Here is a 26,227-nt window from a genome sequence, read left to right as displayed (position 1 = left end):
ATGTCAAATCTCTGTGGCCTAGAGTCTCCAAGGGATGTCCTTGTACTCATGAGCATAAATCAGAATGCAGAGTGAGACCCGATCCTTGGCCCATGGAGTTTTGAATCTACCAATGATAGCCATTCCTATGGATAGGGCCACACATGTAGCTGGTTTAGAAAAACAGATTAGCTTCCCCTTAGTCCCTATGTCCAGCTGTTGAAGAGCTAGATAGGGATCCCTTATGCAAAGAGTAGGCTCATAGGGCCATCCAAAATGTGTATTTAGATTTTGTTTATAATCACACCAGTACCCTCGTGTCTCCACCTGCCAAGAATGACTTTCCTGGGACTGATTTTAGGAACAGAGTGGGTGGATCCAGAAGACCCAACCGTCATTGCAGAAACAGAGTTATTGGGAGCTGCGGCATCCATTGAAGCCGCTGCCAAGAAGTTAGAGCAACTGAAGCCGAGAGCAAAACCAAAGGTGAGTGTTCATTGGTGGCCTCTTGTCTCCCTGCAGCCTGTCTTCTGGTGGGTGACTGTGAAATGAAGCTAAGTATGGTGGAGAGAGTTTCTCTCCTCCCTGTGGTTACTCTAGGAAGCAGCAAACCTGTTCTGCCTGCCCAGCACCATTTTATGGAATAGGGGAGGGGCAGATGGATGGACAGTGAGCCAAGCTAACTACCAAGAAAAGTACATCTGATTATTTAGAGGAGAAACAGAGCATCCAGAACCCTGATGTGTGTACTTCCACCATGTAAAGCCGGTTATTATGTTTTCTGTCAGAAGTTCCTATTAGTAGGTGGGAGACTGACAGACAGCCTTCGGTTCACTGGTTTCCGTTGTACCTTTCATACAGATATAACAATATTGAATATCTTGTTTTCTTAGAAACAACAGGCCTGGGCAAATGGCTCAGTCAGTAAAGTGCTTACTGGGAAAGCATGAAGACTGATTAAGTACCTGCATCTGTAATCACAGCCTTGGGGAGCTGGGGTAGGCAGGAGCATTGCTGAGGCTTGCTGGCCATCCAGACTAGTAAATTCCGGGTTCAACAAGAGACTGTGTCTAAAAAAAAATAAGGGGGTGGTGGCTAGAAAGATGGCTCAGTGAAGAGTGCTTGCTGTTGAAAGAACCCCCCCCCATGGGACCCCGGGGTGATCACTCAGGAATTCGGGAACCCAGTCACCAGGCGGAGGTGAGGACTTGATGCAAACTGCAAGAGGCCTTATTCAGTAACGGGTGCGCCGGGGCCCAGCACATTACTCATGCAGGAGCAGAGGAGCTGGACCCCAAGCTGGGGTCTAGGGGGCTACTTAAAAGCAAAAACTGCAAACAGATGGGGTCTGGGGTGAGCGAGGGTAACAGTTCTGATTGGCTCATTCCAGGTGGCTGACTGCAATCTCTAGGCTCATGGGTCATTCAGGGCAGTTACATCTCTGTCTCTGGGAACCATTTGTCAGGGTGGAATTCCTCAACCTTAACAGCCCTTTCCTGTTAAGGTCATAAATTCAGGTTCTCACGTACCTGCAAAGAAAACATCATAGGCTGTGTCCTTCAGGATTCATTGCATGGCGGGCAAATGAGATACTACCCAGGCAAAAAGAAAAGCTTTTAAAGGGGCAGACCATAAGGTTGGAGGCCATCAATTACAGAGTTTCCATGGTTACTTAAGGTCATACAAAGTAGAGTTAGTAACTATACATTTTAAGGGAGATACATTTGATTGAATAAGACAGGGCATGGGCTTGCAGGGTTAGAGTCACAGGGTCTGGCAGTTATCCTCAGGGCTGGGGGATCTTTATGACTAGCAATTAGCAAAAGAATGTTAACGGGAGTGGTGGGCAGTTACCTCTCCTTCTCTGAGAGCAGGGGATCAGGTGCCAGTCATGGCACTCCTGATTTAAGGAGTTAAATTTTCCTTTATCATTAGAGGTTCCCTTTTCAGGGCCTAAGTTTTTAAACTTTTATTAATTTGAATTTTTGGTCCCTCACTGTCACTGTTCCAGAGAACCCAAGTTCAGTTCCTAGCACCCACGACAGGTGGTTCACAACCGTCTGTAACTCCAGGTTCAAGGAATCCCACTCCTTCTCTGACTCCATGGACACTGTATTCACATGTACACAACAATACAGACACATGCACATATGTGTATATTTAACTTAAAACTAAATTTAAATATGCATGCATTGAAATATGGTTGAGAAGCAGTTGAGGGAGCTACTGGCTTCCACATGTGCATGCAAACACACAAGTAGAGAATAATGCATATCTCAAAGAGAAATTTCAGTGTGTACAGGAGACTGTGGCTGGCTAGTGTGTTTTTCCTAAGTGTCAAGGGAAGAGATTCTTTTCTATGGGGAGGTAAGATATGGTCCATCTCCAGGATCAGGGTCAGCCAAGGGAAGAGATTCTTTTCTATGGGGAGGTAAGATATGGTCCATCTCCAGGGTCAGGGTCAGCCCTGGGAAGCTGCTGCACCCCACACTATAGTCATCTTAAGCAAGATGGTTGGAGCCATGGAGGCTTCATTTTCTTCCTCTTTAAGTACATCTTTTTGCCTGTCTATAGTTCACTCCCCAATGACCCAAATACATTAGGATATAAAATCTTGCTCTTTTCACCCCCCCCCCCAAAATTCTGGACCCCCAGTTTAGGACTGCCTAAAATTCTACCTTTTTTTTTGTCAGACTGAAAGGTGGAATCTGAGGGTTGAAAGGCACCAACCCGGTCCAAAGCCATGTTCAAGAGGTGGTATGTGCAGTGGACAGGAGGGTAATGCACCTGTTAAGGTTGGAGCTTTCCTGAAGCCTGCAAGCCTTCCAACAGATCTCCTAGCATTGGCTTCGATGGCAAATACATTTCAGATTTTCCTCATCAAAGTGTAACTGGAGATTTTTGACCTCTGACTTTTGTTTTTGCTGGTGTTCCATGGCTGGCCCTCTGGGGCTCCCGATCATCTATTATCAGAGTTTAAGATCTGAGAGTGGCTCAGAGACAACCACATTTTTGGGTTAGGTTTTTGTTTCTGCTTTGCAAATCAAGTTAATAGTGGATGAAAAGTGTTCTTTAAGGCTGAGTCTGAAGCTAAGGTTTGGAGGTTTGCGGTTTAATTTGCATGTCCTTAGGCTGGTTGAGTCTATCCCAAGAGGCCCCTTCCACAGGGAAAGGAAGGCTCCATGGAGGTCAGGCCATCAGTCGGCACCTGCAGTCTGCTGCTCATTTCTCAGGCAGCCCTTACCCCCATCCTTCTCTAGGGTCCTCCTCAGCTCTTGTCTGTTTTCCTTTGTCTGGTTACTCATTTACTTCAGTATTCTTGATTTGGAAAACAGACTTACTGGAATCTCCTTCACCCAGCAGGGTTGTTGTTGAAACATTTTAAGTTGCTAATGTAAGAACACAGTGCCTAACTAGGACTTAGTAAACGGTAGCATCATCACCATTGTCACCATCACTGTGACCAAATACATGCTTTATGAGACCCTCACCTTTCATCTTCAGAAAGTATGTTAAGGAAAAGATCTTCCATAGATCCCTAGTGGGGTAGGAAAGCAAGTGAGAAGGCCACAGAAGAGACCACAGGCCAAAGACAAGGCATGATCCAGACCAATCTACTAACTACCTTATTAGTGATTAACTCATTTGGCCCTTGACCTCACCACAATCAGACTACATGGTTGAGCAGGAATGGAACATATGACTGGGGTGGCAGTTTCTGTACATCCCACTCTCTTTGCTCCCACTGGCAGAGAAAATGGTTCTAGTCCCTCGGGACCATTGCACTTAATAGGATCTTTTAAGCTGTTAGACTTGCCTCGGGTTCTGGTTCTGAGGAAGAAATCCAAAGCCTGTGAGAGAGGCATGTTCCTTGAAGTCTTGTTGGTAGCAATGAGAAGTTTGGGTCTTCCTAAAGGGAGACTATTAGGCTGTTGTAGCAATGAAGAGTAGTGGTTGCCAGGACTGTATCACTTGAAGATGCTCATGGAACGAGTTACAGGGAGAGAAATGATAAAAGTGTATGCAGCCATGAACAATGCTTGGAAATAAAGATCGGTAGAGAATGTCTAAGAATTGGGATGGGATTGGGAAATGACAGGTTCTGTGTTAAAATTCTAGAAAACAGTGCTTGAAACCCAACACACATTAGAAGTGAGTGATGAGTGTTACAGAGGCCAGTGAGGCCCCCTTACACTATGTTTTATATTTGTAGTAGGGGTCTTATTGGAGAGATGAGGGATCCCTCTCGGAAGGTGAAGTGAGCACCATTGATTTGGTTTCTTTATTTGACGGTGTTCACTTTAGGTGGCTCCCAGGCTCATATTGGGAAGAATGGCTGCTATTGTGGAACAGTGGAGAGTAAATTTCCAATGACCACAGGACCCTGCCACATAGGCATTATCCATAAAAGTGTCTCAGAGAATCTTACCATCCCAAAGCATGCAACTTTTGTTTTGCTAGGAGGGCCATCCACTTTGGGAAATTTCTTCTATGGCGTATAATATTCTCCTTGCCTTTATGAAAGATTTTTTTCTCAGCTTAAAGAAATATTACTGAAACAACAAAACCAACCAGTATTTTGAGGTTACTTTTCTCCATCCCCTCCTGTAACCTTAGAAAAACAAAAGTCCTCGGGGTGCCATGAATGGCAGTTGCTCTTGCATTCCTGCCTCTGTAACTGGGACCACCCTCCCCCCACACACCTGTTCATACCTGCCCATGAATGTGGACTTCCTTCATCCCTGCAGAGCACCTGCACTGCTTTGAGGAATAGTTTTGGGGAGGGGAGGTGATGACTTCACACTGCTTTGATCACCTGACTCTCAGGTTATCTGTTTTAAAAGAATAGTCCATGGCATCTTAAGATGGTTCCGGTGTAGTTCCACCTTGGGCCCTGACCACTGAAGCATCTCCGTTTAGCTGTAATCTCTCAGATGGACAGATGCACAGGCTCCCCTTTTATTTAGGGATATGGTCCTGGGCTCAGAGCGTGCAGCAGCAGTGTTGCTGATGGCGCCCTCTCCACACCCATAGATACACTGTGCTCCAAGGCAGCCTGGGAGATACTGCAGCCATAGCCTTCAATACTGTACCTATTCTCAAGCTCAGTCAAACATGGATGCCTTTTCTGCAGGCCTCTGTGTGATATGTTTGATATATTAGGTTGTTATTTAATCCAACTATATATCAAGCATATTCCTACAGTGTCTTGCCCTTTCTCCGGGGGTCCTAACAAAGTCTAGAAGGCAACAGGAAAGAATATATGAAAAATCACAAATAGGTTTAGATGACAGAGTACTTACTTCATTATGTTTTATTCCATTTCTTGTAGCCTTTAAGACCTGTGTCTTAGTTACTTCTCTGTTGCTGTGACAGACTACCCCAACAAAAAGCCACTTAAGACAGAGAGGGTTATTTTGGCTTATAGCTTAGAAGGGATACAATCCTTTGTGTCAGGGAAGGCCTGGCAGTCAGGAAGCAGAGAGAGGGGAAAGCAAGTGGGGTCAGGCAATAAAACCTCAAAGCCCCTTATCTCCTTCAGCAAAACCATGCCTCCTAAAGGTCCCATAGCCTTTCCAAACAACACCACCAGCTGAAGACCAAATGTTCAGACACATGAACCTGTGGGGGAAGGGGCATTTTGTTTGAAACCACAGTATCAACCTGTATCAGTACTACTGCTGTTTGTTATTGGAAGGAATCATAATTCCTGAGAGCTTGAGATATTTTCTATAGCTTAATTGTATGCAGTGAGGAATTCTTAAGAAAAATATTCAGTGGGAAAATGGAAGATTCTAACCCATGTCTTCGATATAAGATTGTAACTGGCAAACACATCCATCTAGACAATTCTTCCTGATTCATCTTCATCCTGATTCTCACAGAGTAAATTTTATAATCAAGTTTTCAATGCAAGAAAAAAAAGACACTCATTATCTATAACTTTGCACTCCTAGTAACAGATGTAAACCATGATGTCTGTACTCACTATATGGATGGTGCGTCACTGGGCTTTGTGCAAGCCTCAGTTAGGACCAAATATGTCTAATGAAGAGACTGGTGTGGACTACGCTCTTGTCTGTTGAGTTTTCTGTGGCAGGTGAACTTATGAGCAGAAGCTGATAATATTTAGAAGAGCCTAGCAGTCAGAAAGTAAACACAGTCTAATTGGCTTGGCAGGAAGTTGGGATGTGACCTACAAAGCATTCTTTCGGGGATATGTCAGCCTTCTCTGGCTGCTTTGACCTCGTCCCATAAATGAGTCTGTGAAGTATATATGAGTTCATTCTGAGTTCTCTAGCCCAAAGACTTTATAAGCACTGTTTTCTGGAAACAGCATGGCTATGCTCCCAGCCTAGTTTTTTGTTATTGTTTTACTCTAGGAGAAAAGAACTCTTTTTTAAATTTTATTTATTTATTATATATACAGTGTTCTATCTTCATGTTTTGCCTGTATACCAGAAGAGAGCACCAAGTGTCATTATAGATGGTTGTGAGCCATCATGTGGTTGCTGGGAGTTGAACTCATGACCCCTGGGAGAGCTGCTAGTGCTCTTAACCTCTGAGCCATCTCTCCAGCCCAAAAAGAACTCTTTTAATGAGCACTCCTGACTGTGGAGGAGTGAGACCCTCTCCCCTTACAGGGGCAGGACAGAAGTATAACTAGGGTTGTCTGAAAGGGACCTTAGAAGCATCAGCATCTAGAAGCCACCACAAGGTGAATGAATAGTGATGGGGTTACACACAGTAACTAGTACAGAAGGAGGACATTCAGTGGTGGAGTCCTGGAGTCTTTTCCCAGTGGCAAGTGCACTATATATGTCCAAAGGTGCTTGGCTGAGCAGGTTTTAAGAGCAGCTATTATTCCCCACATTTGTACAACTTGGGGTCTTGGTCTTGGGTCCATCCACTCACATTTCCTTAACTGGAATGGCAAATGACCATATGAAACAGGTAGAAGACTCTTACAATTGTTTTTGAAAGCATAGCTCTGAAAGGTCTTTCAGATGAAGCCCACTTGCTGGAAGGGATGGGATTGTCATGTTTCTGTGGGTAACTTTGTGGTTGGCCGGCATTCCCATGTCACTCATTAATATGCTCAGTGGGAGAAGGCAGCCAGGTGTTCTGTGAAGTGAGAAAGCAAACCTGGTGATTTCTGCATGGCTGAGCTACAGGCTTGGCACTCATATGCCAGTCATTGATTCCAGGCCAGGAGATGAGCATGGAGAATGTGTTCCCAGGTGACCCTCTACTAGGTCTTTGTCAGGTCTTTAGATGTGTAGAAGACTCATACCAGAGATTTCTAAGATGAACCAAATATATCTCATCATATTAGATTTCTATTTCTATTACTTCTAATCTGAAAGATTTCTATTGTCCATAGTTCCTATGCCAATGTCCAAGTGTCCCTCCCCCTTTTGAGAGCACTACAAAGTCCTGAAGAATTTTTCATCACTCAGAGTAATTAGAAGATCATCTCAGGTGTATTACTTTTCATTTTGAAAATAAACAGCAAAAAATGCAATAAAGCAATTTATTTTGTGGGAAAACTATTCCCAGAATAATAACCATACAGACTTGGGTCTTTTCCAATGGATGCTACATGAACTCACTTCTTCATTGTATGTCTGAATGTGGAAGTTGTACCTTTCCAACCACAAACTTCAACTACACAGTGATGGTTTATGTGTTACCCTGAGTTTCCCTTGAGACGAGGCCTCTGTGAAGGGGAGCCAATTATTCTGGGAGATTTGCCTTTTGTTAGAACTATTAAGGACGAAGGAGGTCCTAGAGCCAGCTCATCCATGGGTCCTCCAGAACACAAACTGATTTAGCCATTGTATACTTTAGCCAAGACTCTCCCCAAAGCATCTCTCTGGTCAAAACCAGAAGCATTCCGATTCGGCACAAAGGCATCACGCATGGCTGCCTGTTCCTGCATCCAGCTGGCAGGAAACATACTCTTTCCTTCATGTTGTAGGAGTTATAGGTACTGACCTTTTCTCCCTGAGGGCATTGCAGTTATATATAGTATGTTCACACTTCAAGAAAATAAACCATATCCACTCAACTTCTGACTTGATGTGACCTTGTTTTAGTAGTGGCCATTCTCCAAGACTAACACAGGAGGAGACAAGATATGAAGGAAGGGTAATAGCTAAGGTAGCTCTTTGGCACATGTAACTGGTTGTGTGGAAAATGATCATGGTACTTTTTTTTTTTTTAGTTCAAATTAGGAACACGCTTGCTTCACATGTCAATCTCTTCTCCCTCTCCCTCCTCTCCCTCCAACCCCCCCAACAGCCCCCCCTCCACTCCCCATGGAAGGTAGGGCCCTTCACAAGGGTTCCCCAAAATCCACAACATCATCCTGGGCCAGGCCTAGGCCCTCCCCCATGTGTCCAGGCCAAGAGAGCATCATCCCTTCACGTGGGATGGGCTCTCAAAGTCCCTTCTTACAACAGGGAAAAATAACTGCTCCACTACCAGGGGCCCCATAGAGTGTCGAGGCCTCCTCATTGACATCCACATTCAGGGGTCTGGATCAGTCCCATGCTGGCCTCCCAGACAGTAGTCTGGGGTCCATGCACTCCCGCTTGTTCAGGTCAGCTGTTTCTGTGGGTTTCACTAGCCTGGTCCTGACCCCTTTGATCTTCATTTTCTCCCTCTCTGCAACTGGGTTCCAGAGTTCTATTCAGTGTTTAGCTGTGGGTATCTGCCTCTGCTTCCATCAGCCACTGGATGAGGGCTCTAGGATAGCATAAAAAGTAGTCATCAGTCTCATTATAGGGGAAGGGCATTTAGGGTGTCATGGTACTTTTTAACTCTCAAAGAATCCAGTCTGAGCTGGCGAGATGCCTCAGAGGGTAACAGTGCTTGCTTGGCAAGCTGAGTTCAGTCCCCAAATTCCACAGTGGAAGGAGAGAGCCAACTCCAGAAAGCTGACCTCGAACTTCAAACATGCACCATGGTACGTGTGCATCCACACACATGTACACACACACACAGTAATAAGAACAATAAATCATTTTTTAAAGTCTGCTCTCTCAGACCTGGGGGTGTAGCTCATTTGATAGTTTGCCAAGCATTTGTGAGGTCCTGGGTTCAATCTCCTGCAACCATAAACTGGGCCTGGTGCATGCCTCTAATCCAAGAGACAGGAGGATTGGAAGTTCGAAGTGGTCTTCTACGTATCTAATTAGAGGCCAGCCTGGGATACATTAGACTCTGTCTCAAGAACACAAGATGAGTTTCTTAACTTAAAGATGGGGGCAGAGGTCAGGGCTGTTTTCGGGTGAAGGGTCTCAGGGACATAATTCATAAAGTGGATGAGAAGAAGGTCCATGGAACCACATGCTCTCCCTGCCCACACTTGTTCAATTGACATCTGGGAGTGTGGGTGGGTGACTAAAGACAGCAGGAAGGAGACAGGACTCCTGAGGGTGGAGAAGAGAATGCACTTCCTGCTTAAGTTAACATCTTACAAAAATGTAATATGAAATGTAAATGTCTAAAAGAAAATTAATGGGAACTACCCAGAGAAGAGTGGTGCAGGCCCAGAAGTGATGTTAGGTAGTCTGGAACAGTGACCCATGTCTAAGTTTTCCACTGCCTGGACTGGAACTGAGGGACAAGCCAAAAGCAGTGCCCATCTACACCATGTGTCCCTTGATGCTTCCTTGATCCTTGCTTCATGTTTTGTTTATAACTGGAATCATGCATGTAGCACAGGATCCAAATAGACTCGCTTCATCTCAAGATTTAGCCTAATAAGCAATTTCTAAAGTATGAAGAGCCTGGAGATGGAGCACGGAGTGTTTGCCTCACGTGTGCAAGACTCTAGGTTCAGCCCCAGTACAAGGGGCATGGAAGAGTAGAAATAATGAACTTAGGTGTCAGTCATTCTTGAGTATCTACTGTGAATTGTTCATATTTCATATAGATGAATTATTTACTCCAGCAGTCCTGACTGCTGGGCAGGAGGGAATGAAGAATGAGTTACTGCAAAAATAAGAATGAGATTCCCAAAAGACCAAAACATAATATATAAAGGGAAAAGACTACTCTTTCCACAGTTTTCCTCTTTCCTCATCCAATGGGATTCGAACTTCTGAAGTTTGAAATGTATCAGAGCAGAGTTCAGGGTCTCAAGTTCACTTCTGAGCATGGGAAGTGGACTGGCAAGGAACCAGCCCTAAGTGCAGCCCAGCCCAGCAGTTCTCTTGACTATAAATGGTGGTCCCTGCAGATAGCCAGCAACAGGAAAATGCCACTGAAGGGTGCTCAGACCTCTCTTGAAGCTATCAAACAACCCAGGTGAGGACAGCCCCATCTTCAGCTACAGACAGCCAGACTACCCAGAAGATACAGAACTAGGAGCTGGTGGTGACCCAGCCAGTGGTCTTTCCAGCAGAGGAGACCAGAGAAAGGGACATGATTGAGAGTCAGTGACCAACTTCATTAGGCACTACTTTCTACGTGCTGACCATCTTCACAGAGCCAATCTAAGTAAGAGGGCTTCTTGAGAAAATGCCATGTTTACAGATGTCTGTGTGCATATGGCTGAATGTCAGAAACTGGCCCAGACTGGCCTCTAATTCTCTATGTAGCTGAGAATGACCTTGAACTTCTGATCCTTCTGCCTCCACCTCCCGAATGCTAGGATTACAAGGGTACATCACCACATCCAGTTTATGCAATACTGGGGATCGAGCCAAGGGCTTGTACATGCTAGGCATGTACTGAGCTACATCCCTAGCCCTCACTTCCGTTATTGTGTCCTGGCTGAACTCTGGAACTTGCAGGGCTTCTTTTGAACAAGGGCATTGAGTCGTTCAACTGCCATGTGTCACATGTGCTCTCCTGCCTGGTTTTGTACAAGAGAAGCATAAACTGAATAAAGCCTTAAGCCGATCACAGGCTGGTGAATGGAGTAACTGTCCTGTGCTTCCCACAGAGTGGTTGCTAAACACCTCTCTTAAAAATATGAGCCTCACCTAGACCTACTGAGGCCCAGTCTGCATCTTCAACCAAGTCTGTGGGTAACTCTGCAGAAGGGCTCTCTGGTGAGCCTGTGGCTTCTCAAGGTCATTGCCTTCCCTTCATGCAGTAACCATAAAGAAATAGAAGCAGCCGTGTGCATGAGATCATTCGTGCTCTTTATTTTTAATTAAATTTGTTCAGTCAGTTCTGGAAGTGTACCACCGCTTTAAGGAGTTGTTTCCTCTTGCCCCATATAGTTTCCAGGGATCTAACACAGGTTGTCAGGCTTGGAAGCAAGTTCTGGTAGCCATCTCACCAACCCCAATCATGCTCTTCAAGGGACGACTTTTAACAATCATAAAAGATTTTTGTGATCCAGTGTTGGGGGAAATAACTCAGGAGTAAGTGTCTCATACTCTTCAATTTTCCAAAGAATGAGACAGGTCTATCTGTCCTGGGTCGGTGAGCAAATGGTCTCAACTAAAGAGGAAAGTGGCCCACCATGGTAATGCACGCCTTTAATCCCAATACTTGGGAGGCAGAGGCAGGATAATCTCTGAGTTCAAGGCCAGCCTGGCCTACAGAGTGAGTTCTAGGACAGCCAGGGCTACACAGAGAAACCCTATCTTGAAAAACCAGATAAAACAAATAAATAGAAAAGTGACCCCTCAGCCTTCCTGTAGAGGAGATAGGAATGAGAGCTTTGTGTGAGGGAAGCAGGCCTAAGCAATCATGGTGCCTGCCTTGCAGAGTCTTTGCTGGTATTCCAGGCTGTTCTCCACACTACTGCTCTCTCCTCTCCCATTTCTGAGGCAGGCTGTTCTCAAACCATACCTTACATACAGGTTGTGATTCTTTTTATATAGGGTAGCCCTTCAGAGAGCAATCCTTTCTCCACTTTTAACCATGTGACCAAAGGCTGTGTTCTTCCCTTTTTACTGTCCTACTCTCCCCACTTCAAGTCTCCATCCTTCCAGGCACCAGAGTAGGCAAGCAAACCACAGGCCAGTGCTGCACTGTGGACAGGTCTGCCCTCTGTGGGAGATCCCACTGATGCTAGAGGATGGCTGGTTCATGTGGTTCACAGTGGGTGTTTCCTCCCAGTGATAACCTTGGCTTAGACGGAGATGCTGACCCAGGGCTCACTAAGGGACTCCGCCCAGGCCAGAGCATCCGAGCATCCACCTTTCTTGGGGGAGCTCTTCATATCTAAGCTGGAGTTCCGGAAGATAAGATCGTGTGTTGTGTCTGTGTTCAAATCCAGAGATGTGATAGAAAGAAAAGTAAAGGGGAAAAAAGAATTTAAATGGTTGCCATTGTAGAAAACTCTCTGGGTGCCAAAATTACTTCCAAGTTAGATATTTAAGTGTGTGTTGTATTTAATTAAAATACAGACCTCTAGGATAGGGGAAGGGGTCTTCCAATCAATAGTACCAAGATTCTTGTGTGGGAAGGCTTGGCCTTGAGTTACAAGGGAATTCCGTTTTCATGAGGCTTAAGTCAGAATCCGATGATGGTCACTCTTCTGCTGTCATGTGAGCTCGGGCTTTGAGGCCACTTGAGCCAAGAGTCTGGGAGGTTTGGGGAGCTACCACAGGCTTCCATTTCCTCATCAGCAAAATGAGGAAAGTGCCCCCTTCAGTGATTCCCCAGTTGGCTTAATCTGTTATATGCTTCACTTTCTTTTGCAGAAGGAATTTCCAGAAAATCTCCAGGTCATTGAATGAATATATGTAACATATATATTCATGTGTATTTCTGTGTCTCTATATAAACCTGAGGTTATATATTTGGGGCCTATGCCAGTGTCTTGTAATGAGTCATTTTTATATTGCAGTAAACAAGTCCTAGACCCTCCTAACCCCAGAATGAGCCCATGAAACTGAGTCATTCTCTATCTGGAATACTCTTTGAGCAAGACTTCTTTCAGAAATAAGAGACATGTGCACCAGTTCTCTCTGGAAACTGAAAGCATGCTGCTCTCATCCTTCACATCCAGTGAAGGATGCATTCAGCTTTTACTTTGATTGTATGAGTTGCAAAAATAATCATAATTAATAATTTTCAAGGCTAAAAACATAGATATCAAGAGTAGGGAGTTAGAGATCAAAGAGATGGCTCAGTCAGTAAAATACTTGCTGTGCAAGCATGCAGACCAGAATTCAATCCCCAGATCACACACACACACACACACACACACACACACACACACACACACACAAGCCAGGCACAGTGGCACATACTTGTAACCCAGCATTGAGAAAGTAGAGAAAAGGAGAAAAGGTTCTTGGCACTTTCTGGCCAGCCTAGCCAAACTGACAAGTCCCAGGCCAATGACTCCCAAGGTGGCTTTCTGCCTGACACACAAACACACGTATGCACACAGAGAAAGGTGGGGGAAGAGGGAATAGCAGTATCTATCCTGTCTAAAGCATCAAAGAGCCCATTTTCAGTCTGAGTGTAAATATCTAGGACAAAGTCATGTTTCTGTGGTGCCCCCAGGGGTCACATAATGTGGCCGCCATGCACAATTCTGAATTCAGAGAGATGTAGGTTTAGATTCTGCTTCAGATTCTTCATGCTACCACATGGCCTTAGGCCTGTCATGTTCCACCTTGAAGCCACACTGTCTGATTTCTCTTACACCACTGAGTATCCCATGGCTGGTATGTAGCTCTCAGTGCCCAGTCACCTCATTGAAACCTAGATTTTTCTCACCATAAAAATATAAAGTTCATTTCCGTAAATTGTTGGCCAGACAGTAGGTCCTCAGAAATGTCTTGCTGTTACTCCACATTGTGAATACACTTCATGCCACTGAACTGTGTACACAAGATTGCTGTAGGATAAATTTGACTGTGATTTCAGTATACGTACAAAGAGAAGCATTGCTGCGTCTGACCTTTGTCTCCTAATGCCTAGAGGTATCAGCCACATCTTCAACAGTTTATGAACCAAGGACAGTCAAACCAAACTGACCTAGAGTCATACAGAATGCTAACCCAATAGACTTCACAGGTCCTCCGTTCTGCGACCCCAAACGGTGTACTCCACCCTACCCAGCCAGAGACAACCATCTTTATATCTGCCTGATTTCTCCCAAAATACCTTCCCAGCTTCCTGGGTGGTTTTGACATCAGAAGATGTGGCAGTGGTGAATTAAGATCTGCCCCTGGTCCCTGAAATCTGCACAGTGTGTCCAGGGCTCTTCCTGAAGTGGAGCCCTGCTTGAGCGAGCACCACCCTGAAACAAACTTGTTTTCTCTTTGACTCTCAAGTATGATGTGGTGGCCCTGTAACTCAGCCGCAGAAATGTCAATCCTGACTTTGTTTTTACTCAAGCAAAATTGTACTTTTTAGCACTAAAAACCGTCTTCCCTTATTTCCAAAACCCTTTTTGAGCTTGAGGTTCTGGCCAAATATGTCACCCCTCATTCTTTTGACTTTGATAATTGATTACTTTGAGCTGGGTTATTGATATTTCTGGAACCTTCTGAGTGTCTCACAATGAATTTTAAAGACTGTCTGGAAAAGGAGTTCATCTCAGACTTTTCTGATTTAGAACGTGTATAGAATGTCACCACTAACAGCTTTCACTTTCTAGTGGAAGGGGAGGGGAGGCAGCAGATGGAGAGGCCTCCCTACCTTGGGTGTGGCTTGTCAACAAAAAGCAATAGGCACCCGAAGAGCCAGGTGATCAAGCAGTAAGTAGTTTGGCAGAAAGAGCCCCTTGTGGCTGTATATTGCATGTGACTTGGTTTTCTTTTCGTTATAGCAAGCAGATGAGACCCTGGATTTTGAAGAACAGATCTTAGAAGCCGCTAAATCCATTGCTGCTGCCACAAGTGCCCTGGTCAAATCAGCCTCAGCAGCCCAGAGAGAGCTGGTGGCCCAAGGCAAGGTGAGTAAACCTGGCTGGGCAAGCCATAGAGCATCATGGAGGGAGAGTCACTGAGCAATAGGGGAGAATGTTTGGCTTGAGAAAGGAAATTCATGTTGGGATCCTTTTGCTGGGTTACCCATCTTTTTCCCTCCACTGAAAACTGTGCTTAAATTCCACCAGCTGAGTGAATGCTTTGGCTCCTAGGCCTCTCATCTGCTTCTTGTTAGGGAAAACATCCCACTCCAGGCAATGATCGGGGCCTGAAAGAGACACTTATAGTCCCACTGTACATTAGGCTGTCTAAACTGTCAGCATTTCCTGGTGAACAGCCTGGTAAGTGCCATAGTCAGGAGCTCTGTAATCCCACTTCCCAACTCCAGATGCCTCCACCTGGTTTTAGCACCATCGAGTGAATACTGGTCAACTTAGCAGTTAGTGCCTTGCTGAGCCTGTGGCCCACAAGGCCAGTCTAGACTTGAATCTGAGATCCCCTCAGTCCGTGTCATTGCCATTAATCCAGCCTACCTGCACTGGCATAACAGCATCACTGTGTTTCAACATTTAAATACATCATGTCTCATATTGTTCCCATACATGGGGCTGTCCTATCCAGACCGGGTCTTGCTGAGAGTCTCCCAAATACAGAGGCATTCCAGAAACCTGTTGGGTTGTAGATCTGAGAATGATTCAGTCACTTGTGTGCATGTTATGAGGCTTTTGTTGTTTGTATGCCAAGAGCTGGGTCGAGTCTTAGAGTATAGACAAAGAGCTCTGCCTGACCAGTGGCTGTTTGTCTTCTACTAGCAAGTTGTTTGCATCTTAGTCTAAAGTACATGCTTGCTCATCTTTCTAAACCAGCACGTGGTATGTCACTCAAGATCATTGGGTATGCATCTTCCTACCCAGGGATGTGAACTGGTCCTGCCTTTCACTCATCTTGCCATGCATTTTCATCAAGTTCTTGTTGATTGGACAACCTCTAGAGACACAGATGTATTCAGCTTCCTTCAGCCATAGTAAAAGATAGACTGAGAGTATGAAGCAGCTTGCTGTGTGCAGAGAAGCTATCTTGGATGCAGTAGGTTTCCTGTCCTCCATGGCACTATGTTTGTTCAGCCATTTAAAAAGTTGTGAAAGGATGTTCAGCTGATCTTGGAGGAGCTATAGAATTATATGAGGGTCTTAGGGTTTTGCCTGATACTCAGGAGGGATCTGTAGTTGCTGATGGATCCGATTTTGTTTTCAAACTGAAGTACTCATCTCTCATCTCTGGCAGCAATAACTTGTAGGTCTGGATGGCAGGCCTCTCATTTGCTGTGATTTCTAAGCAGAAACAGAGATAGGATTCTTCCCTCTAGCCTCTTGTTCCTTAAGACAAGGGTCTGCCCTCGTTTGTGTAGAGGGAGATATATCACCCTTTTAACATAGTCTCTCCCAGAATCTCAAACCGTGGCTCTCAGGGTGTGAGCAGGAGAGATTTAAATTGCCCTTGATCCTTGAAGGAGGAGGCCTTAGTGTTTGTTAACACAGGGAAGGTAACAGAGCAAGTCAGTGTCAAAGATAGTCCCAAACCATCATTTCCTTGAAATGTGCTGTCCAGCAGCCAATGGGGAGCCATTTGGAGCACTGTCCTTTGTGTATATGAGGCTAGTCCATACTTGTAGGGAGACTCTAGTCCCGCCCCAGGTGTGCCGGAACACGCCCGTGAGGGCGGGATGAGGGGAAGTCTGAGATGACGTTGAAGGAGGTTCAAAAAGAGCAGAGCGAATGTGGAAAGCCCCTTCTCTCTGGCCAGGCTAGCTTGCGATCTGTGGGCTCGCTCTGGCTTGCCTTTGGGCTAGTGTTTATCTGAATAAAGAAATCTTAGCCTTATGTACTACAGAACATCTTTGAGCTCACGTGGCAACCATGATCAACACATACTGGCCAACAGATGCTAACCCAATGGATATGTGGCTGGGGTCCCATGAGAGGAATGATTGGGCCATCCCGAGGTCGGTGCTATTGGTGAAGGTGACCAGACAGTGCTGTATGTCCAGTTGCAGGGCATGGGAGGTTTTGTGGTGACTGCAGGTCATTTTGCTCATGGCAGACTTCCCTCCCCTATTCAACAGGTGGGCTCCATCCCTGCCAATGCTGCTGACGATGGACAGTGGTCGCAGGGACTGATCTCTGCAGTGAGTCGCCTTCTCCTTCCTTTTTATTTGCTTTGTGGATTCCCCCATGGGAGGTTTGGGCCCTGGGTCACTTCTCTGTTGACTGTTCTCAGGCCCGGATGGTGGCGGCAGCAACCAGCAGTCTCTGTGAGGCAGCCAATGCCTCTGTTCAGGGACATGCCAGCGAGGAAAAGCTCATCTCATCTGCTAAGCAGGTTGCGGCTTCGACCGCTCAGCTGCTGGTGGCCTGCAAGGTGAAGGCCGACCAGGATTCAGAGGCCATGAAGCGGCTACAGGTAATGGTCACTGATGCTGGTGGGAAAATACTCCTGTTGGAGCGGGTAAGTGTCGCCAAAGGGGACCGTCTCACTTCCTTGGCATGACCCACCAAGGCTTTCCATCATCCAGCTCTGTCTCTCTCCAGTCTCATCCTCTGCCATCTGCATCCGTGCATCCCACAACCACTGCCCACCACATCCACATAGCACCGGGGCCTTCTGGGCTGGTGCCTGTGGGCCGTCACTCACCTGGAATGGTCTGGCTTCTCGCCAGCCCAATCCAGCAAACTGCTCATCTTCTGTGACTGAACTTAGAGTCACCTCTTTTGGAAAACTCTTCCAATGACTCCCTCCTGTGTCCTGAGAGAGCCCCTGGCCTGGCCACTCTATGGTTCCTATCCCATGGCACCTCTGCCTTTATTTTTCTGTGTCACAGCTGTGAGCATCTCAGGTACCCCATCTTCATCATGGCACCTGATTAAGAGGAGGCCCTCGGGTAGTGTTTCCTCAAGCAGGCAGAGAAAGCCCAGAGGGGATTTAAGGAAGTTGCTAAGGTTTCCTTCCCAGAGCTTAGAGAGTATGTTTAAAACAATTAGGTTCTTCAACATACATATACAATGTTCTCATTGTTTTAATTATAAAATTGAGGGTCTTTATAGATGGCTCAGTGAGTCAAGGTGCTTGCTGCCAAGCCTGATGACCCAAGTTCCATCCCCAGAATCTACATGGCGGGAGGTGAGAACTGACTCCCACAAGTGTCTTCAGACTACTACATACATATATGGAATTTCAAATAAAAAGTGTTTTAAACACAATGAAGGGAAGATCTGAATGAGAAAAAAATTGCATTGCCTCAGTGCCCCCATGCACCAAATGTTTGTTTTCTGTTCCTCTTGTCATCTACATGAGATGATTGTGTCTGGTCATGGCCATAGCAAGACGCATCTGCTTCCTTGTTGCATACATGTCATCATGCACATTTTTCCTTGAGGCGGAGACTCCGTCCTTCATGGGTCTCATTATTTAGTGATTGCATGGTTTTGCATCAGCTGATTATGCCAGTTTCCCCCATGCTTCAGACATTGTATTTGTTTCCGGCTTTCTAGAATTTTACTGTGATAAGTGGTATTATATAGATCGTTTGTATTGCTTAAAGTATCTGATATATACACCATGAATAAAATCACAAAGAGCAGAGAGTCCAGATGGCTTCTTACAGACCCAAAAGTCTCCTATGATTTTTCAAATCCTTATTTTCTCTTGAATGTGAGACTGCTACATATGGGAGGTGCTCTGAGGAAACCACTTAAGTTAGAGACCTGGGGTCCAGGGTTAGGGACATGGCTGTCCTGCAGAGTGCTTGCCTAGCATGAGTTCAGCCTGTGTACACACACATACACAAAAGAGTGAACTAGAATGGGCAGGAGTCTGTACTAAAAGGATAGACTTCTGTTTCCTAGATCTGTCTCCAGCAGTCTCTTCATCCTGTTCATAAAGCATAAAGTCTAGCTGTGACTTAAAGTGAATCCAGAAAGTCCCATTGCTTACAAGACTCAACCCCCACACAAGAGTGGATGCTCCCTGACTTGTACATTCACAGTCCTCCATTCCCTCAGGGACCCTTCAGTGAATCCCAATTCCGATTCTGCCTCCGTAGCAGGTTCCGAGAGTGCGAAGAGATTAATTATTAATAATTGCCACTGCCCTCAAGTTGTTGCTGCCCAGAATAGAGTTGTCCCAAGGATGGTAAGGGCAGTAACAAAGTCATCACAGAATGCCTGAGGATATTGATAAAGGAATGTGGGCAGTGCCATGGTGTGCAGGAAATTATGGCATCTGGACCAAGACTTCAAACACATGTGAAGTTAGGGCCACGGGGGAAAGTGGTTTTCTAGACTGGGATCAGCCCCTGAGTGTACTTCTATTACAAGCATATGCCACTTGTTGTGTGATCATCATTCCCCATCAAAAGCATGTGCTCAGGCCAGAGAAATAGCTCAGTCAATAAAGCATTCACTTTGTTAAGTATGAGGCCCTGAGCTTGATCCCCAGAGCCCACATAAGAAAGCAGAGCGTGGTGACGTATGTTTGTAATTACAATGCTGGAAAGGCAGAAACAAAAGCATCCCCAGGACTCACCAATGAGCCAGTCTAACCTAATTGGTAAGCTTCAGACCACTGAGAGACCCTGTGTCAGAGGAAGTAGGTAACATTCCTGAGGTTGTTCTCTGGCTTCCATAGCCACACACATGCTCCCCACATAAACACACACAAGCATTAAAAAAAAAAGTGTTCTTTTGGGTAGCCAAGAACTATATCTCAGTTCATCTCTGAAAGATCTGTAGTTAGGTGGGTGTCAGTGCTGGAGGAGTTGATGTGTAGATAGATGACAGGTACTTGCTGGCTCCAGAAAGATTCTTTGTTATAATTTGATCTCATGAACTTCATGTCTATTCTTGCCAGGCCCATGTGCTGCTGCCAATGATGTCCTGTGTGTCTTATTCCCTCTCTAGGCAGCAGGAAATGCTGTGAAAAGAGCCTCAGACAATCTTGTCCGTGCAGCCCAGAAGGCAGCATTCGGCAAAGCTGACGATGATGATGTCGTCGTAAAAACAAAGTTTGTGGGAGGCATTGCTCAGGTGAGTGGCTAAACACACACACCATAAGATGTAGCTGCCAAGTCGAGGGTTATATTATAACAGATACCCAACAAAACAGTGCCTTAAACAGAAGGCAAGGGCATCTCTTCTTAATATAACTGGGTAGAAGCCATTCAGGAAAAGTGTGATGTTTCTGCAAGGTTTGAGACCCAGACTGCACCTTATCCTACCTCCCTAGATGTTGCCCCTGGCAACTGGGTCCAAAATGGCTTCATTACCAACTTCAGTGTCCCATCCATCAGTAGGAGAGAGAAGAGCAAGCTCTGGAATTTACAAATCTCACTTCTTCTCCCATACTGTTGGTCAGCATATAGTCACACAGGAGGATGGGAAATGTGGAGGTCTTTTCTAGGTGGTCATGCACTTAGCTAAAACTCAGGTATTCTGTTATAGAGAAAGAAAGGAACAGACTAGCCTAGAGTACAGCAGGATGTCTTTGGGACTGCCTTCCTGGCAGTCCCTCCACAGACAGAATGGACCCTGCTTTCTCTCAAAACTGCTATGAGAAGACTCAGGGTTACCTTAGGCAGGACCATGCTCTCATGTGTGGAAGTAAAGAGGAAATGCCAGGAAGCCAGGCCTGCAGTTTTTGGATGTGTTAAGATATATCTGTTACATGGGGCTGTTGTTCTTAGCAGCATCAGGCATTCTCCAAGCCTGCCTGGACTCTCCTGAAATACACCAGGTTTTATCTGTGCACCATGTTGTTGTTTCCAGAAAGTGTTTTTTAGTGACTTGTTCCTTTAGAGGTTTCACATGAAAGGGTCCCTGATCAGTTAAATCTGGGAAATGCTACTGTGCCTAGTACCCCTCCCCCACCACCGTGGTCAATGAACTTGGCATAGTGAACATTCTGGAAGGGTCCACTAAAGGGAACTTATTTAGCTTTCTTGAACACAAACTTACCCTAGCCCCACTGTCCTAGCTAACTAGTACTCCTCAGATTTTGACCTTGGAGGCATGTACTGCATGCATTCTGTCCTCTGTGTCTGTCCACAACTTTCCCATCCTTGGATTCAACCAGCAGTGGCTTGAAAATATTCAGGAAAAATGCAGTTATGCAGAACACAGACAGGCTGTTTTTCTAGGCATTCTTTAAACAATACAGTTTAGCAACTACGTGCATGGTGTTCATACTACATTCAGTCTTATAAATCACCTGGGAATTATCTAAAATATACACAAGGGAGCTAAGGAGATGGCTCAGTGGGTAAAGTGTTTGCCTTGTATGCATGAAGACCTGAGTTTGCTCCCCAAATCCCATGTTAAAAAACTAGCTCCCTGCACACCTAAGCTCATCCTTCTCTACCACCTGAGTCACTGCAGTGGCCCACCCCTCTGAGCCTCAGACCCTCATTGTACACACAGGACTTTCACACAAACGCCATGGGACAATCTAAGTCAAGGACAGACACCAGGCCTGGTGTGGATGCAGGAGATATTTGCTGCTCAGTCCCTACCCAGAAGTCAGCTTGTTTTCTCTGATCAGCTGGGTCATTGATCTCAAAACCAAGTTGTGGTGTAGACTGGTTCTCAGAGCTAAGAATGCTGTTCCTGGCCAGTATTGTGGCTCAGCAAGTAGAGATGCTTGTATGGTAAAGACACTTGCTGCCAGGTCTGGAGACCTGAGTTCAATCCCCAGGACTCACATGATGGACATAGAGAAATGACTTCTGCACATTGTCCTCTGACCTCTACATGTGTGCTTTGGCACACACACATACCCTCAACACACACAAATAAATAAATGGCTTTTTTCCAAAGAATATTCCTTTGCATCCATCATTGGAGGGTCTGTGAAAGATAGAGGCCTCCACCAAAGCTTCAGATCCATCCTCCTGTTGTTTCCTTCCAGATCATTGCAGCCCAGGAAGAAATGCTAAAGAAAGAACGAGAGCTGGAGGAAGCCAGGAAGAAGCTGGCCCAGATCCGCCAGCAGCAGTATAAATTCCTACCCACCGAGCTGAGGGAAGATGAGGGCTAATACCCGCCCACGATGGTGAGCCCCAGGAGGTGGTGCCCCCCCCCCAAGAACTGGACAGAGCAGTGTTCCCAAGAGCCAGGCACTTCCTGGAAACTGCTGGCCCTCCACCTGGAGTCTTTGTCACCTCTCAGTCCTGTTACCATTGGCTGCATGATCATGATCTCACACGGTACAGTGTCCTACCCACAGCTCCTCCAGTTCCCTCGTGCCTCGTCTCAGGAGAGAGGGGCGCACATTTCATGGACTGTTACCAAAAAGAGAGAAGTCAGTATTATGTCGTTCTCAGACACACCTTAGTCTTGGTCCTCCAAGACTGCTCCAAGGCTTCTGTGACATCACACTAGGCAAAAAATAAAAACAACAACAACGGCTCACAGGAATCATCAGTATCGTGGACACGGATATTCTCTCTCTAGAGAGGACGGAAGCTGGAGTTGGACGCTGTTAGTAAAGCCAGAAAACACTCCCAGGTGGACTCTGGGGCCTGCAGTCACAGAGGTCCTTGTCAGTTTGGAGCACTGATTCGCCCACAGGGGTGAAGGACCCCAGTCCCGTTTGCACGCTTTTCTTGCCTCAGTGTGTAAGCTCCTTGTACAATCTACACCCATCTTGTATTCTTGTGGCCCAGAAAAATGAAGTTATTTTATTTTTTTTTCTCTCCGCAATCCAAAGGGCAGAGTTGTGGAAAGTGGTCAGGGTTAGGTGGGCAGGGGCCAGAATAAAATCCTGGGCTCCTTACTCTGCAAGGCTGTTTCAGTTCACGCAAATGAACACACACAAACTGTGCCCCTGATGGGTCTCAGTGCCCTGGAAGGAGAGTCAGGTGGAACTTAGGCGGGCATGAGGGCCCCCCCCCCCATCTTCAAGCCCCATTATCAACTTCTGTGCTCTTAGGAGGGTCCAAGTTTAAGATGGAAAGCTGTTTAGAACTTTCACCAGTCTTCTATCCCAGGAGGGTATTTCCCACCCTGTATCTTAATAATCCCCAAATCGAATGTACCCTCTAGTCAACATGGACCTGTGTGAGAGGACTGCTCATTGTCACGTGGGTGTTTTCACAGTACATCATTTGGGTGCTTCCACGCTTCAGATTTCTTCCCCTCTTGCCTTCCCTTTCCAGGGCCCTCTTCTGGAAAGAACATTCTAGATCCCTGAGTTTACATTTGATCTGAGCCTCTATCTAAGATGGATAAAGGATGACTAGCCTATGGCCAAGGGCCTAATACCAAGCACCAGCAGATTTCAGTGACTTCATGAAGGGAAATTATGAGTTAGTAGGGGCATGCAGGGGCTGTAGCTCAGCCGGTAGTGCTTGCCTGGCTGGCTTGCACAAAGCACTGGGTTCCATTACTAGCATTACATAAGCTTAGTATGGCGCTGCATGTCAGTAGTCCCGGCACGGGGGAGATGAAGGCAGGAAAATCAGAAGTTCGCAATTATCCTTAACTGTGTATTAAGTTAGAGGCAAGCCTTGGCTACAAGAGACCCTGTCTCCAAGCGAGGAAGAAAATGGGAATAGAAGCATATGGTTTTCAAGACTCGTGGCTGCTGAAGGCAGGCTTTCCCCTCCCTTAATGATATGATGCCAGTACCACATTGTGGTACCAGTACCAGATTTCTACCAAAGAGGAAATACTGGTACTCTAGTCCAAAAGAAAAGAAGAGTTGACCTTCAACCTTGCCTGTGAGTCTTCTGTGCCGCAGTTTTAAAATATAATTGAATTCTGACAGCTTTCCAGATGTACAGAGACCTATAAGTGCCTCACATGGAAATTCTTTTCAGACAGGTAGAAGGATATACAAAGTGTGGAGTGAATGGAAAGCAAATGGAGGCTGCATCTGGAGGGAATTCGGGTGTGCAGGCATCAAATCCAACAGAGGAAGGGTGCTCGGGAGCCCTGGGTGCTCGTAGGAAAACAGATGGTCTTGCTCACTGTCTTGGAGTGTTTGTTTTTCTTCATGCCTCTGCTGGGTGCTTTCCAAAACTATTAAGTCAGACCCAAAAGTTCATGGTCAAGATGTGACAGTGACCTCAGCGTAGTAGGACAGGAGGCCCTCCTGCAGCCAGCTCACTCTCTATCCTTAGGGTACACTCCAGACAGCTGATCCTCACCCTTCCTTCCACCGGTCACATTGGACGTTCCAGGGACAGGGCAGGGACAGACTGTGAGTTCTCTGTCCTTGCCCCAGAATTGTTAAAAGCCTTCACAGAAGTGAATAGCAGAGAAAAATCTCTTAACAAATGAGAAACGAAGGGCTGTCCTATCCAGCCGTGAGGAGAGTTTCAGAACAGGGGGCTCTGCCCTCCTGTCTGGAGCAGTGTGCTGCTAGGAACTATGCAGGGAGTGGTTCCCAGGCATCACCTGCCATGGTCCTATGCCTCACTTGTCCCTTGCTTGCCCATGCTGTATCCACATATGTGAATGCCCTCGTGGCTGTCTGGGTCTCTCCTCATTTCATAAAATGGACAAAATGCTAGATTATTGGCGTTACTTAATAAATGAAGCTGGTATCCCCAAGGCACTGAGGGGACATCTGGCTCTAAGGGAGAAAGAATGCAGATGCAGTGAATTGCATTTTGGAATAGTTTAAAGGCAAAGTGACCCAAGGCCTAAAGCATGAAATGTATTCCTCTTCAAGTGGGGCGGGGCTAGGTATGCAAATGAGTTCTCTCCTACTTTTATACTGGGAGGGAAGATGATATTGGGTGTTGAATCCTTAGACTGATCTTTCTGTCCAGAATTTCCATTTTTTGATGCTCAAAAGAGGGATGTGCCTGGTGGCTGGGGAATTGCATCTAGCTTGCTTCTGGTTTTCAGAAGACTTTGGATCAGGATGCAAAAGCCATGTTTGGTCAGAAAGCCCTAGATAGCTCTTCCACTGGCCAGTTGGGGATGACCTTGAAAGTCATCATAAACAGATCTTAAGACCTAGCCAGTCTGCCAGTTGTCATTGTGGTTTTCAGAGGCAGCTGCTCAGGCTTCCATCTGTGCACAGGCTTTCAGGGCTAAGCCACTGGCAGATCTGCTGGCGTATACTGCTAATCCAGAAAACCCCCTAAACTCCTCGTTAGACTCATCTGCTTGTCTTCTGTGTACTCTACCAACTGGTGAGAGTGTGGGCAACTGAAACCATCCCTTGATTTGTTGAAAACAGTATAGCCAGGTGTGGTGGCATACACTTACGATCCTAGGACTTGGGAGATGGAGGCAGGAGGACCACAAGTTTAAGGCCAGCCTAGGCTGGGTAGCAGGATCCTGTCTCAGAAAATCAAGGGCTAGTGGATGTAGCTTCGTGTTAGAATGCCTAGTAAGTGCAAGGCAAAGTATAACAAAATATACCACCACCTAAAGGAATGTATTTATTCCCCCCTCCTAAGTGACTCCAGAACCAAAACCTCATGAAGGAACCAGGGTGGAGGCAGTAAGCCATGTTCTCTGCTCCCCTTCTTTCCTCTCTTAGCAAGTGGTCCCCAAAATCACCCTGAACTCTGCAGTTCTGGGCTACAGCAGCGCTTCTGGATTTAAGGCTTAAAATCCCAGTACAGATTGTGTGCTCTGCTCAGACTCCTAGAGGAAATGAGCACTCTGTGACCCAAGAGGACATACTTATAAGAGATTTAGCAAATGCAAGAAATTGAGAGGAAAAGTTCGCTTTTGGGCTGAGAGGCAATAGTTTCTAGAGTCCTGAAAGCCTAAGGTCTTGGTGGCTCAGGTCTCACCTCTCCACCGAGTCCCTCCCGTAGGGCCAGCAACCTCTGCTTGGAAAGGCATCATCTGCAAATCCCCGACACCAGTGCTCCATTGCCCTGAGCATGAAGACAAACCTTCTGTTAGTCTGTAAATACCATGGAAAGCTGATGCTTTACTGTGAAGCAAGCTAGGTTTTATCTGGTATCCCTGGAAGCCAGCTCCCTGCCTATCAGGAAACAACAGCATGTCCACCAGAAGACAAGAAATGGAAGCTCTGCCCTTGTCATAATGTCTAATCACATAAATTAATTTATCTAATCACATAAATTATTTTTTTTATTCATCAGAAATAAACTTTTAAAGGAATGAACTTGTGTGAAGGTTTCATGGCAATGGGAGGGAAATGGAAAAAAAGAGAAGAGAGTACCTTCGTCATGGGGAAGAAATTCTGCTCTGAGCTAACCATCTCCATAGTGACTAAGGGTGTGTGGGGGTGGATTGGACCAGTAGTCAACCAGAAAGCCACAGGGTGCCACCCAGTTCTGTTCAACTTTTCTGACACCAGAAGATGGACTGAATAGGAAGGCGTCTTCACTTTGAAACAAGCAGGCT

General features: G+C 45.9%; 1 protein-coding gene and 1 non-coding gene across 6 annotated transcripts in view; both read left to right on the top strand.

The window, feature by feature from the left end:
* Tln2 (talin 2) overlaps positions 1-25,981 on the top strand; it is a 420,162-nt gene extending 394,181 nt beyond the window's left edge. For all 5 annotated transcript variants that reach the window (XM_027411263.2, XM_027411262.2, XM_027411259.2 and 2 more), the window contains 6 exons: positions 341-465; positions 14,738-14,863; positions 16,960-17,022; positions 17,115-17,297; positions 19,793-19,918; positions 21,795-25,981. In XM_027411263.2, coding sequence (XP_027267064.1) covers positions 341-465; positions 14,738-14,863; positions 16,960-17,022; positions 17,115-17,297; positions 19,793-19,918; positions 21,795-21,923 — 752 coding nt within the window. In that variant the 3' untranslated portion in view covers positions 21,924-25,981. The remainder of the gene's footprint in view (positions 1-340; positions 466-14,737; positions 14,864-16,959; positions 17,023-17,114; positions 17,298-19,792; positions 19,919-21,794) is intronic.
* Positions 5,114-5,193, top strand: Mir190a (microRNA mir-190a). Its single transcript, NR_105151.1, has one exon. It is a non-coding gene; the product is annotated as a microRNA mir-190a (primary transcript).
* Positions 25,982-26,227: the final 246 nt, after the last annotated feature.

Source organism: Cricetulus griseus, chromosome 4 (genome assembly GCF_003668045.3).
Source record: "Cricetulus griseus strain 17A/GY chromosome 4, alternate assembly CriGri-PICRH-1.0, whole genome shotgun sequence".
In the NCBI taxonomy this organism is placed as follows: domain Eukaryota; kingdom Metazoa; phylum Chordata; class Mammalia; order Rodentia; family Cricetidae; genus Cricetulus; species Cricetulus griseus.
Note: the sequence above shows the minus strand (reverse complement) of the source record. Positions and strands in the feature narration are given on the sequence as shown.